This window comes from Taudactylus pleione, unplaced genomic scaffold (assembly GCF_031769625.1).
Source record: "Taudactylus pleione unplaced genomic scaffold, aTauple2 ptg000093l, whole genome shotgun sequence".
In the NCBI taxonomy this organism is placed as follows: domain Eukaryota; kingdom Metazoa; phylum Chordata; class Amphibia; order Anura; family Myobatrachidae; genus Taudactylus; species Taudactylus pleione.
This window is the reverse complement of record NW_028284495.1, coordinates 5726026-5743579: the sequence shown is the minus strand read 5'-3', so window position 1 is coordinate 5743579 and position 17554 is coordinate 5726026. Positions and strand designations below refer to the sequence as shown.

At 39.6% G+C, this 17554-nt stretch overlaps 1 protein-coding gene across 1 annotated transcript in view; it reads right to left on the bottom strand.

Moving 5' to 3' along the window:
* Nucleotides 1–17554, bottom strand: part of RB1CC1 (RB1 inducible coiled-coil 1) — a 132548-nt gene that overhangs the window by 62615 nt on the left and 52379 nt on the right. Inside the window, exons 8-11 of the mRNA XM_088469541.1 lie at nt 10189–10373; nt 7903–8089; nt 4202–4283; nt 2532–2593 (exon numbers count right to left, since the gene is read on the bottom strand). Of these exons, the coding sequence (XP_088325667.1) occupies nt 2532–2593; nt 4202–4283; nt 7903–8089; nt 10189–10373 (516 nt within the window). The remainder of the gene's footprint in view (nt 1–2531; nt 2594–4201; nt 4284–7902; nt 8090–10188; nt 10374–17554) is intronic.

Here is a 17554-nt window from a genome sequence, read left to right as displayed (position 1 = left end):
GAGCTGTCTCCTTCCATATGGTCTCAATTCACTTGCTGCTTGCTGGCCACCTCAGGGATGATCCAACACTTCCTTGAATTAAACAGCTGTAAAACTGAAGCCATTGTCTTTCTACCCACCAAGGCCAGCACTTATCCCACCCACTCCCTTTCCTCTACTCCCCAAGTCCACTGTCAGGTTGTCACTCTCATTTTGTTCTCTTATTATTCTCTCCCCACATTCAGGGCTTCATTCAGAGGGGGGCCATACGGTCTACGACCGCACGGCCGCCTCGATGTTTGTCCAGTGCGCATGCGCACGAGGGAGCCGGCTCCTTCGTGCGCATGCGTGAGACCCGCTACGACCGACAGCGCCGGTCGTAGCGGGTCTCTTTCCAAAGGGGGCGAGCTGTCGATGTTGAGTGACAGCTCGCCCCGTTTGGAAGGCGGGCCGGGGGATGGCAGCCCAAACGGAGGCGTTCCCATGGGAACGCCTGCCGTTTGGGGGAGGCCCCACTGACATCACTAGTGATGTCAGTGGAGAGCTTCCGGCTCTGACAGAGCCAGAAGCTCTCCGGGGCTTACGACAAGTGAGACCCTACCCTAGCGGTCGTTAGAGCTGTGGGTTTAAACCCACAGCCTAACGACCGAAACAGAGGCGGCCAGTCAGGATGCAAGCGGCCGCCCAGTTTCTGAGCGACCGCTTGCATCCTCCGACCGCCTCTGAATGAGGGCCTCAGTCCCTTTCTCAATCATGCTGCTTCCACCTACATAATATTTCCAAAATAATGCACTTGCCCAGCCTGTAAGACAGTAATGGACATTCAACTGGGTGAGGGATTTGCCCAACTCGTGACCAATTTTGAATTACCGCAGGTATGCGCGCTCCTGATACCTGCGGTGTTCATAAAGAAAAAAATTATGCAACCATGGAACACCGGGCACTCACCGATGTGTTCTGGATGCTCCAATAGCCAGCTGTCGTATTTATCTCACTGCCTACTGACTGACACACACACACACACTGACTGACAGTATCTCTCACAGAGTAGGGGTCAAACACACCACACACGCAGCAAACCACACACACAGACACCAGCAGATACTGGGAAGACGGAGGAAGGCTTCCAGCACGTCGGGGAAGCAGAGGAGGAGGATAGCGCTGCCAGAAGGTAAGTTATTATGGACTAATTAAGCTAACTGTAAACTTCCAAATGTTTAATTAGACATGTGGGGGAAGGGGGGTATCCAAGGGGTCCCGAAGCAAGTCTCAACAATTTTTCCTAAAAACAACCAATTTTAGGAAAAAATCTAAAAAATCTAGCACCTGAGGGAAAAACTCAGATGTGCAAGATTTTTGGCAAATTTTCAGTTAATTGAATATGCCCCTAAAGGGGGAGATGTATAACATCTTCTAAAGAAAACAGAGGGACCAATCAGCTTCTGGCTAACAGTTATCTGTTACATTATATAAATGATAGCTAAAATCTGATTGGTTATTATACTGTAGGTAACTTCTCCATCTGTGCTCTTTAAAAATGTTGATACATCTTCTCCTATAATTGTCATTGACACCCTTACCATGTTATGCCTAGATAACTGTAATCTTCTCACTGGCCCAGCAAACTCACGCTTTACCCCTTTTCAGTCTATACTCAACACTGCTGCCTGCTTTATTTTCCTCTCATTGCTCCATTTCTTCTACCCACCTCTTACAGTTGCTTCACTGGCTCCCTGTTCTATATAAAATCAAGATTAAACTACTCTCACTCGCCTACAAAACCTTCAACCACTGTCCTCCTCTATATGGCTCCAGTCTCAGTTATACACAAATTAACAATGGCTGCCTCCACAGCAGAGAACCATCACCTGCCATTGGGCTGGTGTGAGTTTGATGGTGCGTTATTATGGCATGTACAGACACTGAAATTGGGCATCTCAGTCTTTGTACATTCAGACGCATGGATGTACAACAGGGATGGACTAAGTAGGGTTATTTGCATAAAGTCGCAGACAGGCAACCGCCAATAGACACTTCTGCTCCCAACTAATGGTGCATACACACGGTCAGATTTTTCCTTCAGATATAAACGATAACGATTTAAAAATCGTCCAGTCGTTCATATCTGAAGGAAAATCTGACATATCTGACATACCTGAACGATGGACGATCAACGATGCGCGTTCCCGTTTGTCAGATAACGATATCTGACATCTGATGTGTTTGCAGTCAGACTTGGACGATTCCATTCATTTTAATGCAGTCAAAAATCGTTCAATCGTTCAAATCATTCAAATCGTTCAAAACTTTGGTAAAATCGTTCAAATCGTTCATCTGACAAGTCTGACAAATCTGACCGTGTGTATGCTCCATAAGACTCAGCCCCAAAAACCGATGTGCATGAGCCCTTTGGTTCATAAATTTAAATATCACAATATTGATTTGCAATTATTTAGAAACTTGGTTACAAATGTTTACTTATTGTGATGACTAATAAAACAATAAATAACATATAAGTATCAAAGAAGGACTGAAAAAGGAATTCTACATACACAGAAAGATGAAGGCCAAGAGTCAAGTCCTCTAAAGAGACGATTGCGTAAATAGGATTTCCCTATATGAATAAAAATGGAATTAGAAGTTAGTAAATAGTAAACTAAACAACATAATTTAGTTGTCTTAATAGATTTCAAAGTGAATAAAAGCAATAGTACAAAAATGTCCGCCTATACCTATCCTCAGGTTGCACCAAATAGCACTGTTTAGCGCGTCATGGACTTTGTGATAGGTGTATGAGAACACATCTTTATACAGTTTTTACAGTTAGGTCAGGTCAAACAGATGCCATTTTTTTAGGGGACAAGCACATAAAAGTACAAACATCTTCAAGTTTGCAAAGATACAGCATAGTGCATTCGGTTGTGTACGGGATCCCGACGGTCAGGATGCCAATGGTCACAATACCAACAAAGGCATCCTTGATGGTCAAAAACCCGACAGATTTTGGTAAGTGTTGTAACACTTCCCCTAACCCACCCCTCCCGCAGCCAAACCCTAACCCACCCATCCCACAGCCTAAACCTAACCCTCCCCCAAACCCTGAAACTTACCACCGGAATATGTCGGGAATCTAACTGTCGGGATGCCGCTGTAGGTATTGTGACAGTCGGCATCCTGACTGTCAGAATCCTGACCACAGCCCGTGTATTCCAACTGATCCCTCGTCATTGTAGGTTTTCCTATGCTTAATGTGTCTCCTTCAAATAAAATGAGATACCATAATAGCCACAAAATAAAAAAGGTAAAAAAAATTATGTTTATATATTCTGCTACTTTTATTTGCTAAGAATACAGAAATGATTACAAGATTTCAGAGCACAAAAAAACGATTGGACTTTAGCTGTTATACGTCACGTGTGTATTTCTCTTTCATCAGTGGTGTGAAAACAACTGTGAAAGATGCCCTTATCTGTGACACTGACTTATTTTCCTCAGTCAGAAAGTGCTGTGACACGGTGCTCACATGATCATTTAGAGCCAATGGAAGCTGGCAACTTGAAAATATCACAGGATATCTCTCAAGATCACACTAAGTATGCCAGCAGGGGTGCTTAGAGGTACGGAGCGGGTATGGACTACCTGGGCCTCTGTGTGGACTAGAGTTGCCACACACTCACAGCACCCAGGCCCATCCAAAGTCTTGTGGACCTATCTTCCAGTACACGGAGTGGTCACACACTCATAATATATGTAGCTGATGACAAACTTCATGATTACATGATAAATGTGAACACAGAAGTGACAATGCAGCTTTAACAAATGATAAATGTAGAATTTAGTTATATGCTATGTGTTCAAATATATGTGTAATGTACAGAGGTGTGTAGGGGATAGGCCTGCTTAATATCCCACCTCAAGCACTATTATAATAGTAGTAGTAGTAATAATAATAATAATAATAATAATAGTGTAGATAAATGCACCAGACAGAAAGCAGTAGTCATTTGCCATAATTCACACATCCAACCCTAATAGAGCCCATCCCATTGTATGACGTCTCACAAGAAGACAATATCATCTGAATTAAAGATTGTGGGTGTTGGTAAAAGTTAAGAATAAGCAGGAACATGTCATTGTCATATGAATATTGTCTTAGTCTAAATAGTACATTTAGGGCTCACTAGATTCTAGTTTGTGAGATACCACGATAACAGATACTTACTAAACAGTTTCCCAAAAGTTTCCCTTTTTGCCTTCTCATTTTCATAGAGAGATTTTCCATCCTTTACTAAAGCATTTGCCCACTGTCGAGGGAACAATATTAATAAAAGCTGCCGTTAATTTGAATATCAATTGAGAAATAATTGTAAACACACAACACACAAGTCATAGCTTGTTTTAGTTTAAAAAAATTAACAGCACAGAGCAATATACTACCTGTGAGGATGTATCCAGCTTCAGACAGTCTTTAGTGTAACACTATGGACAAAGTCTTTAAGGCCAACGAGGGCACAGTTATCTGATCAAAAGCTAGGTTCACAAAAACATACCAAACCGTGTGTGGACCATTCACTGTACAAGCAGCATTTCTGACCAGTTCTCAAATTGCATTTTGTTCATTTATCATCAGTATTCGTCCTATGCTACAGATGTGTCCACGTACATTACGTCTGTGCACTACAAGTCGCGTTAAACATAACGCGTGAGCGTCATGCAACTCGGTAGGTAAGAGCGTCTTTTTATGCAACTTTTTACCTTTAAATGAATCTTATTTACAAATTGAATCGGACACACAATCAGCTCTCCTAATTAAGCTAGAGAGGTGGGAGTGGTGTCATTTTACTGTGTTTTTTTATGATATACAACACAATAGGCTTTGTGAGGCAAAACTTTTTCCAAATTCAAACTGAAATTTTTTATCATTAATTATGTCAAAAAGTGCGTTGACAAAAAAGTTCTAAACATTTCTGGAAATAGGCTATACTAATGTTAAATGTTTTTCAAAATTTAAAAGTGGGTGGATAATGGTCATAGTTAAAAATAATTTTACAAAAAAGTCATTTATTTAAAAAAGAAGGGTGCATTACAAGTAATAATAGGTAATAATAGATTTTATATTTTTGATGTACTTTAGAGAAGCCAGGGACTATTATAGTCACTGAATAGTTACTATATTGAGTCTGAAACATTTTTGAATAATCATTTCAGCCACTCAGTAACTATTCAGGGAACACAACAGTATCATGCTTACTACTTGTAATACACCTGGCTTTTTTGAATGAACTACCTTGCTTTAAAATAATTTTTAACTATGAACCCATTATCCTCACACTTTTAATTTTTGACAAACATTTAACACTAGTATAGACTATTTCCAGAATTTTTTGTCAATGCACTTTTTGAAATAATCATGATCAAAAATTTCAGTTTGAATTTGCAAAAAGTTTTTCCTCACAAAGACTATTGTGTTGTATATCATAGGAAAGGGCATAAAAAACACAGTAAAATTACTCCACTCCCACCTCTCTATCTTAATTAGAAGAGCTGCTTTGGTGATTTAAAAGTATTTTGGTTGTGCATTTTTTTTGATTTTTTGAAAACTTTACATAGCCATATTTTGGAAACGGCATGATATATTTAAATAAAAATTAGCATTTTTCTTAGATTACATATATTCTCTCCATAAAACAAATTTTAACAAAATCTGAGCTGGTGAGGTGTGTTGATTTTACACGGAATGGCCCATATTTTATAATATATATATATATATATATATACATACACACACACACACATATATATATATAAATATATACACATACACACACACACACACACATATATATATATATATATGTATATATATATATACAAACTGCACAAAAGTCACAAATGTCAGATAATTACCAAAAATACACCATGTAGTGCGCAGGTTACCACCTATTGTTCGTTATATGGCTTTGCAAATACTGCACAGGGCTTACACAATCATGATTTAGATTTTTTCTACAAACTGTAACAATGCTGGTGAAAACAGTGACTAGTAAATATTGCTACTGAAGTTTTTTGAGTTAAAAAAAAGAAAGAACAATCTTTTATATTATAAAGGCTGCATATACACTAAGCTCAAAATACATATAGTATGTTCACCAGCTTTTTGTTATTTTTATTTTCAAACTAGGACAACTCATGCTAAGGGGTGACATTGGAACACACCGTTTCCACTGTAAATACACACACTTGTGTTCATACCGGTGACCACTTCTAAAGCTAAGACAACTCATGTAAATGGGGTGACATTGGAACACACTGTTTCAAATGTCATCATACACACTTGGTTTGGCACTTCTGATCAGGAGTGTTGCGTCTTCATTTCATTTCGAATGCATTGAAGCCACCTCAGTATCATGCAACGATCTTGCTGACCTCAAGTACATTTGACATGTTATGTTGCTGGTGCTTGAACAATCAATGTTGAAAAGCCAGTGGGTACCCAGCCTAATGCAGACCTCTACAAAATTATTCTGTATGCTTACATTTTTACAGTGTCCAATAGTACATAAAACCAGCAGTCCCACATCGATATTTGTGTAACTTGTGCTTCAGGAGGTTCTCCTATAACTAAGTGCTTCCTTTGCAAAATCAATATGTAAGTGAGGCTGTTACTGCTGCCACTGCAAACACTGTGTCTCAAACGGAACCGTTTGGTTTCGGTTTTAACACAGAACGGTGTAACCTGGGGCCAAATGTAATAGGGTGAGAGTTTAGAAAATATGAGAGTTTAGCAGTAAAACTCTCTCACTAATACACTGATCGAGTTGTATTTTCAAAACAGGAAACATCTGGATGAGAGTTTAAATCTTGAGAGGTTTTTGAGTCTGAAAAGCATGCGAGTTTCCCAGTTCTGTGACTTTATTACATTGAGTTCTCTCTCATATTTTCTAAACGCTCACCCTATTACATTGGCCCCTGTTCAGCGAGTGAATGTCAGTAGGTTAGGAAGCTGGTCCATGGTCATGTGTTGGCTGAGAAAGAAGTGGGAAGGGAAGGATGTAATTCCCAGCCTTTGAGAGGAAATTAAAATCAAATACAGGTACAGTAGAGGCTCTTTATAATATTCCGAACAGAGATTTTAGCCAAAACACAAAATACGCAATTGACATTACGAGCATCGGTAAACAGCCTGTATGCCCTGTTCCGCTTGCAGCCTGACCCTAATTACCTTCCACAGCCTAATTTAAATGAACCCTAACCTCCTTCCCACTGTAGATGAGACCTATCCATACACCTTCCTCAGTGTAACATGGAGTTTTTAGTTTATTGCAACTTAACCTGCTTAAAGTTAGCGGGGTTGGTGTGGGATGTCGGCGCTCAGGATCCCGGCGTTCCTAATCCTGAAGCTGGTATCCCAAGAGGGTTAGGATACTGGCACTTGTTGGTAAGTATCCTGACCCTCCCCCTAAACCTAACCCTCCCTCCCCGCAGCCTAAACCCAACCTCGCTGCCCCCCCCCCCCCGCTGCATAACCCCAAACCTTCCCCTGGTGACTAACCCTAAATCTCCCCCTAGTGCCTAACCCATAACCCTAATACTTACAGTCGGGGTGCTGGTGCTGGGATTCTGACTGGTGTCCCAAACGCCGGGATATAAACTACATCCTGTTTAAGCAGTTATACTGTTCACCTCAATATTGTTCTGTAATGGAGCAACCGCTTTGCTATTTCACAAGCAACAGTCATTGAGAAACAGCGGGAGGAATTATTATAATTTGACCTTTATAAAGGAAACAAACCTGCTATTTTTGCTGAGTTGCTGAGTGATCTCACTGTCCAAATGAAGCAACCACTTTATATCCTGTAAGCCATTCACACAGGTATACAAAAACAGACAAAACAATGTGCAAGCATAGTGTTATTCACTCACCTCTCTGTAGTGTTTTATGAACATCTTCCTCCTGACAACCTCAACCACTGCTAAGCAATACATTTGAGGCACTGTACTAAGTGCCTCCACTATTTTGACCCTTTCAAGGAGCTCTGTTAAGAGCCTGAATAAAGCCTGGAGTTTTTCCCCATCTTGGTCAGCATGCAGCATTACAAAGCAGCACCACCTGTAAAGTAACAGACACTTCAGTTACTACATGTTACTCTAGCACTGCATTCACTTACTCAATTTACAAGTAGTAGGCATAGCATAAGCAAACCACCTCCTCCCTTAAATAGCAGATCTGTGGGTTCCCATGCCATGGTCACTCCCAAGTCTGATTCTCTAACAGCTTGCTATTGGTACAATCAGTGACATTATTCAGTCATCACATTGGTTAGGTACATACAGATTTGTCCTCATACACCTAGCCTCAATACACCATACGACACAAGACGCCTGGTGTGAGTGAGCTGCCCCGAGCGCCGTACTGTATTTTTCGCTCATATGTGCGTCTTAGTTGCAACAAAACCGATTTACGAGACTGCACTTTTCATTTGATTTCCGACACTTGTATATCTGTGTGCGACTGAGTCTGAATCTGTACAACTGAACTTGGCGTTCAAAAAGCCGTGACCGCTGCATAGTAGCTCTTCGTATACAGATATAGACTTAGTTGCACACAGATTTAGAAGTGTTACACATCAAATCAATCATTGCAGTCTCGTTAAGGGGTTTTGTAACATCTTGTTGCAGCTGAGACGCACATTCAAGTGAAGAAGACACGAAAAACAAGCTCGGCACAATCCAAGTCGCACAGGTCCTGGCGCACTGAGATGGTCTATTTGGTGCTACTGTAGCAATAGTGTATATTGACACATCTGTACGCAGTGCTGTTTGCAGTTGGGTTTAAACGGGCTCTCCTGATTAGTAGGTAACTGGGTTGAGTGTTGACAAATTACAGTGGACACACACACACACACACACTTCTGTTAGCTGGATGAACATGTTTGTTGCAAAATAATATACAGTACAGCTGGGTACACACCTGACAGATATAGCTGCAGATGGTGGTTGTACATACACACTGAACAACCATCATCTGGCCGGTGGTGTGTCGCGTCCCCTTTCCCGCGGCCCCTGCTCTAAGTTTATGGGTCCGTACACACAGCACGATGGACAAATATATCTGCAGATATATCTGCAATTAGCTGTGCAGCACAGCAGACGCGATATGTCCGAACAACGTCGTTCACAGACAAATCGCTGGTACACATTGGCCGTCGGGCACCCAATATATTGGCCAGCCAATATATCTGCCAGTGTGTACCCAGCATAAGCCTGGAATTATTCTTTATATAAACTTGTTTAAAGCCTATAAATAGGTGTCAAAAGGAATGAATCACAAACGTATGCATTTGGGTTTTTTCTTTACAGGGTTAATTAATGCGATACAAACAATGAATAAATGCCTATTGAAAGGTATAATGCAATTATTATGAAAAAAACATACATTTTATGTATTATCTTAAGGTGCGTACACATTAGACGATTAAAATGAGCGATTGAACGATTACGACATCGTTATCGTTCAATCGCTCATTAATCGTTCATAAATCGTCCAGTAAAATGTCGAAAACGACCAGCGATGCGCACTCCCGCTGGCCTTTATTGACATCTATCATCGCCTGAATATGCAGGCCAATCTTCCGATAACAACAGGTTGGGCATGTTCGGGGATGAGGGAGGGTGCCTGCACTTAACGATACATTATCCACTGCACAAGATGAAGAACGATTACAATGTTGTTATCGTGCAGTCGTTCCACTCTCGTCTAGTGTGTGTACGCACCTTTAGTGTTTTACATATTTTAAACAAGCAAAGGGACCAGAACATTTTCAGATTTTCAATATGCTGGTTTAAGCAGACATAAATGAACAAGTTGGATATATAAGATGATTTACCTATATCCCACTGCTTTCAGTACCTAATGCTCCATCTGAGTCCACTCCTCTCCATTCACCTGCAGCTTTGTCCTTACTAACAGAATCACACAAGTGGACAGGTTACTGCCCCCGCAAGGTTTGCACACCTATCCTGAAATAATATGTGCTGCTTTGACCATTTCAATTATCCAAATGGAACAAAAAGGATGATCAGGCGATGATGAATTATAATAAAAGAGCTCAGACTAGCCAAATGCACATTAGAAACACAATTTTTATTTAAATAACTAAATGGCAGTGACATTATATAAATATATTTTCAGAAGAAATAAATTCTTACTTTAATCGAACTTGTAAATTATTGGCAAGCTCCTGTTTGGCAGTGGTACATTTCTGTTTGATATCCAACAGTTTTCTGTGGTTTGTCAACATGATCATTAACTGATTTGCATGGCTCAAACACAAATCAGGTAACACAGAAGGGTCCTTTAAGTTTTCAGCCCGCTTCTGATTGGCTAAAAATCCCTAAAAGAAAACAGAATACTGCAGGTTATTGATCTTACTTTCATAAGGACATAGCAATACTATATTACATTATTTGGCTAGAATATAAAAAAATAATATATAGAACATTGCTTTTTATAACACAAAAACTGTCCTGCATAAACCAAACATGTCACCAGTATTAAAAAAAAAGCTAGTTTAATTCTTTATAAAGCATTAAAGAACTATAAAAATGTGAATATAAAAATATCAAGTTTATTGATTGGGGGTTTGGGGCAGGGTTAAAGTTATCATCATTTATTTATATGGCGCCACAAATGTTCCACAGCGCCTTACAAAGTACATAAACAAGTTGTAGACAAGCGACTTACAGAACAATACAATACAAGACCAGGACATGGATAATATACATTGCTACATTAGCGACTATAACACCCAGATAAACAGCAGAGCATAAGCAATGAAGTGTTAGGTGCCCTAGTGGTGAGTAAGAAGTAGATGAAACTAAAGTAGGGAGAAGCCCTGCTCGTAAGAGCTTACATTCTAAAAGGTAGGGGAAGACAAACAGGGGTGACACAAATGAGGTAGATGGGAGGAAGGAGCATGTTTCCATATATAATGAAGAGCCTTCCCATCTTTCCTTTTTAAGTACTGGGTTAAGATCAAATGGGGCCCTACAGAACAGGGTAGCGAGTACAATTGTTGGGGCACTCTTCACCAAGCTTTCTAACTTTCTGAGATGCACCTGTGGTGCCTATACCAAATACACAGAGACCACCAGAGAGGCACCAGAGAGGCATAATGACAAGGACATCTAATAGGAGTACAGAGAAGGTTAATTGGCAGCAATAGCCATCACATGACTGATAATCCACATAAGAGAGAGCTTAGGGGCACCATGACAGATTACAGCGGGTAAATCACATGCTCCCAGTACAGAGACTCCTGGATGACTGTCCTTAACGTGCGACCAGTCAATATGAAAAGAAAGAAAATACAGAAACTGTAGTGGTGATCTGACATGCTGACCTCAAAGGAATTTTACTTCTCAGAGACACCCAAAGCCTGTGAAAATATGCATCAGACTTTGTAATGTCTACATTTCAGGAATTTCCAAACTATTTAAGCAATGGTAATAGCAGTTAATGCTGGAAAATAGATATTTTTAGATGTGACTTTACAGAAAGTGTCACTTAATGAACCAGAACAAATTAACTTCATACTTACAAACAGTGAACGAGATGCAGTGTCTGCCTTAGGGCAGTTACTTGCAGTGTTTTTTTCTTTCTTTTAATACTTATAAAAGCATACAATACACACAGGTATGGGCATGGAACCTATTGGTCCTAATAACCACATACCCACTACACCAGGGATGGGGAACCAAAGGCCGGGGGCCGTATAAGGCCCTGGGATTCATTTGGTCTGGCCCTCTGAGCTTTTTTCTGCTAGCCTCATCTGGCTAGTAGGGTGCCTAGAATGTCGGCCTGCAGCAGGAATCTATACAGCAGTGCCCCCTGGAGCATCCTTAGAGCGCTTCAGGCGGTCACACCGCTGCCCTTACAGCTCTCCAGAATATTCTCAGGCTGCTCCGGGTATTGCTGTAATCACTGGCGATTGTGGCCCCCGTCCCTGTGTGACGTCACACAAAGGGGGCGTGGCTTCCACTGGGCCCGCACATAATGTTATATATATTAAAATGGCCCTTGCCAGAAAAAAGGTTCCCCACCCCTGCACTACACCTTGCAGTATAGAGCAGTGTCTCTTGCCAGCTGTCTGTACTAATGACTCACCTGAGTGTTTGCTCCTGAGTCGACACGAATCTCATTACCTTTCTGAGTTACACCTTTGGTGCCTATATATAAATTCAGAAGGGTCATACATTCTATGTAAGGCACCAGATAGGCATAATGACAAGAACATCCTTTTAAAGCCCAGGAAAGGTTAACTACCATCACATGTCAGATCACCCACATAAGAGAAAGATCTTAGGAGGACCATGACATACTGCAGTGGTAAGTCACATGCTGCCAGACCAGAGAGAGATTCCGGACAATGTGTGACCAGTCAATATGAAAGGAAAAAGGAAAACTAAATAAAACTGACATTTTATAAGAAGCTATCAGACATCACATGAGAGATCACCCAAGTAAGAAAGTTCATAGGGACATCATGACATATTGTAGCAGATAAACTGCCTAAACTAGCATAGTAAGAAATATTACAAAAAATAGTAATTTCAGCAAAACACATGTATATTTATTTTACTGAACATACCTCTTGTTTATAAATGTACATATGTGAGCAAAAACACACACATGTACATTTATTTTACTGAACGTACCTCTTGTTTATAAATGTACATATGTGAGCAAAAACACACACATGTATATTTATTTTACTGAACGTACCTCTTGTTTATAAAAATACATATGTGAGCAAAAACACACACATGTATATTTATTTTACTGAACATACCTCTTGTTTATAAATATACATGTGAGCAAAAACACACACATGTATATTTATTTTACTGAACATACCTCTTGTTTATAAATATACATGTGAGCAAAAACACACACATGTATATTTATTTTACTGAACGTACCTCTTGTTTATAAATGTACATATGTGAGCAAAAACACACACATGTACATTTATTTTACTGAGCGTACCTCTTGTTTATCAATGTACATATGTGAGCAAAAACACACACATGTATATTTATTTTACTGAACGTACCTCTTGTTTATAAATGTACATATGTGAGCAAAAACACACACATGTATATTTATTTTACTGAACGTACCTCTTGTTTATAAATGTACATATGTGAGCAAAAACACACACATGTACATTTATTTTACTGAGCGTACCTCTTGTTTATCAATGTACATATGTGAGCAAAACCACACACATGTACATTTATTTTACTGAAAGTACCTCTTGTTTATAAATGTACATATGTGAGCAAAACCACACACATGTATATTTATTTTACTGAGCGTTCCTCTTGTTTATCAATGTACATATGTGAGCAAAACCACACACATGTACATTTATTTTACTGAACGTACCTCTTGTTTATCAATGTACATATGTGAGCAAAAACACACACATGTACATCTATTTTACTGAGCGTACCTCTTGTTTATAAATGTACATATGTGAGCAAAACCACACACATGTACATCTATTTTACTGAGCGCACCTCTTGTTTATACCATGAATGAACCATTGCTGTCAGCAGTGGCATACAAGCTAATTGGCATACAGTATTCTGTGGATTCTAGGAATGAGCGGAACATTTCTCATGAAGTGGAAGGTAATTGATTTAGATTATAGTAGTCATGAAACTGATTAGCAACAGGGTCAAGACAGCACTATCTGTAATATGAACCTAGCAGTGGGATTTAACATCAGAATTAACTAGTTTACCATAGTTCACTGGAAAGAGAATACAGATGAAATATGGTCCAAGTTCATGACATACCGTATTGTCTTATGCTATTTCCCAGTGATTGCAAGCTGGCACCTAATATTTACCATACACCGTGTGTCCTCCAAAAGTGAACAGCAAACTAACATGACAGTCTGAATCAATCAACTACACAATCAAACACACAACTCCACAGCTAACAATTCTGCTACATGTTGTTCATGAACTGTGTATTTAAGGTATCTTAAACCAACATAGAAAGTCATTTTCATTGTAGAAACACAAGTATAAAAACTGCATTGCTCTACATACAGGGAGCTTGGAACACAAGAGAGCTGGACTGCACTTTTAAAACAGAGAGCCCACGCTAGCTAATAACTTCCGAGTTGAGTTGCACAGTGCTTTCTCCAAGGTGATTTCTAAATATGTCACAGCTACCCTGCCCAAGCCTTACAGAGAAAGCTGGCCCACATGACCATGCATTATGAAGCTCTTACCATATCGCTCACTATTTTACAGGTGGGATAGGGAAGAATAGAAGGGCACCTTTATTTTAGAAGAAATGCACAGTTACTATTGCAGGGCACAATATAAGTACCTCCAACACCTAAATAGAGACAGGTTATCTAAAGGGGCCTATCCATTAGGTTACCTGAAAGTCTGAACGTCTAGCGTTAAGACCTTCAGGTCGCCGAGGTGCAGTGCCCGCACTGAACGTCATTCAGTGCCGGAGCCCGACCTCCTATCTCTAAATATGCCGAACCTGACGAGCGTAGTCAGGTTGATGGGCATGTTCAGTAGATAGTTGGGGTCAGCAAGGACCCAGCGTGCACGCTCATGGTCCTTGCCGGCTATCCATTACCCGACTTTGTGAACAATGCGACCAAAACCTCCTGGTTTCGGTCGGAGGTTTCACAAAGTCGGGTAATGGATAGGCCCCTTTAGTCTGTGGAACACTGTCACAGAGAAAACCATCAGTTAATAACTGTAGGTTTCAGGGCAAAATAATTGAAATAATGTTAGAGTAAGGGCTATTTCACACCTGCCGGTTTTCACCGGACGGCAAAAAACTGGGCCTTTTTTTGCCATGTCGTATTTCTAATAATGCATGAAAAACGGGTCCTTTCAGACGGCATGGACATGGCACGGTCGCCGTGTTACAGCCAGCAATAACCACTGACAAGGACGGCTGCCATGCTGTGTCCGTGCCATCACTGAAGCACAAATTTCAATGTTCCCTTTCACACACCGGCTTTTTTTTTTACCTTATACCCGCTCACAACTCCATCTGCTGCTGCTGCACATGCCTGCTACTTTAAAAAACAAACCACAGCATTAAAAATGGCTTAAAGCCGTTGCATGTGAGAGCTACTGATTGCCGGAAAAAAAACGTCCTGGCTTTGGACGTTTTTTAGCTGGCCGAGCAAAACGGGCATTTGTGAAATAGCACTAACTGCACTACATCCTGTTAAATACCTTCTAATGACATTAGGCTCATCACCCATCTGTTTGTAGTCAAAAAGCTGAACTGCACTAAATGATAAGATATATGGCCAGTGATTCCCAAACTCAGACCTCACTGACCCCTAACAGCACTGGTTTTCCAGATTTCCTAGTAGGTGTATTCATCACAGGAGTATTTATTACAGTCTGTCACAATTTTAAAAGATCAACAAGTGGTGCTAAGTATTTTACTTGTGATGCTGAAGAGATCTTTAAAACATGCACTGCTAAGGCTCCTTGAAGACAATGTTTGGGAAACATGACATGATATTATGTCACATGATTTTCAAGTCACAGGACAGGTCCCAGCAATAACCAATTTAAAATTTGAGCATGAAGTGCAAGAGAGAAGGAATTGGCAACATAATGATATGTGATTTTATGAAGAATGTGCCTTAATTAACCACATAATGAAACTCTTGGGGGTATATTTACCAAAGTGCGGGTTTTTAGAAGTGTAGATGTTGCCCATAGCATCCAATCAGATTCTATTTAACATTTATCTAGCACCTTGTAGAAGATAATAGCTAGAATCTGATTGGTTGCTATGGGCAACATCTCCATTTTTAAAAACCTGCACTTTAGTAAATATACCCCTTTTTGTCAAATGGTGCACAAATGGGAACTGCCAATATTACTGCCACTTAAGTATAAAAAAACAATCCCTAATTTACTTTTCAAACAAATATGCAGGAAAAAAGATGAAGTGGCATAAATGTAATTTATTTAATAGTGTATTATTATTTTCCATTGATGCTCTATAACACAAAACTGCATGACGCTGTGTGGTGCACTTTTACAGGTAGATAATTATAATTTATCTATATGACTGTATCTAGTAATACGTACAGAGCTTGATTCTGAAGCCTTATCCAGTAATAGCATTTGCTATACAATATGTACTTAGCTAAACTTTTTCCAGCTTGCATGTGTGAAAAGTAATCCAACAAGTTTGTGACAGACCTAATTGTTTACATATTTCTAGCATTTACTGTAAAAATGATCATATTACTTCATCCCTTAATGGAAAATAATTAAAATACTTTCCACCTGCAATATATCAACTCTAACTAAGTCAAATGATCATATAGCAGTATTTCATTGTGGAGTGATGCCAAGTAGCTACTGCTTACGTTCAGTGCTTGCCATACACTTATATATTATTTGCTACTACTTCAGCATAATAATGACCATCATTTCCAAAGGTTACATTGTTACATGAACCACATGTACTAACCATCTAACTGTGCACTGCCTGGTCCTGGATTAAAACATAATGTGGCTTTAAGTGCATACCAGATCACCTACACTGATCTCCCCATTACATGCTGCTGTTATATTTAAACACAAGCTATAAGAACCAATAGTTAAACGGACACACTCGTGGTTGGCTATCTTATACTTATAGTGAAAAGTAGACTCTTCATAACAGCTCTATTTAAGCAGAAAAACGATTTTAGCCACAGCTGGTGGAAGAATCAAAATAGTTATTTTCTGTCTATTTAAAACGGTTTTAGTTTTTCTTGTTTGCATTTAGCGATTCTGAAAAGGCAATGAAATGTCAGATTTTTTTATATGTAGTTGGGGCTGTGCCTATATTTAATGAACATCTGACACAGATACAATAGCCACTATATGTTAAACGTCAAAAAGAAATTATTTGTCGTGTTACAATTCTAGTCTAGACAGCCAATAGGATATGAAGTCAGAGCGAAATACGTCCCTGATAAGTAGTCACTGCCAAGCAGACTCTACAGAATTAGTATTCATTTAGCAAGAGTATTCCGCTAACTAATTCATTTAAATTTATAGGGTGACTAAACTATAAACTAGCAAATCATGGTATGGCAGTAATTCTTACACTCTCTAATCAATTATTTTGCATAAAAAAATGGATGCAGATGCACTTTGCGATCATTACTAATCATATTTGAAATATATATTACATTTGAATATCATATAAAAGGTTGTTAGCATATCTTTGGCCAAATATATGGGCCTGCCCACCTCCGTCCAGATCACCTCTTATCGGGCAAGTCCCTAACACTTTGGGGTTCACATCTAGAGCAAAGGGCGCCCCCAAACCGGCCCAGCCAAAAACCACCCCAGGACAACACAATGGTGAAAGTTGGCAGTGGAGTGTTACAGATTATCAGGTGTGTGACGGCAGATACTCAGTGTAAAGAGTGTTACAAGAATAAAATGTGTGAAAAAATACATAGATAAAAAACAAACAAGGAAAATTATAAAAAATGTGACT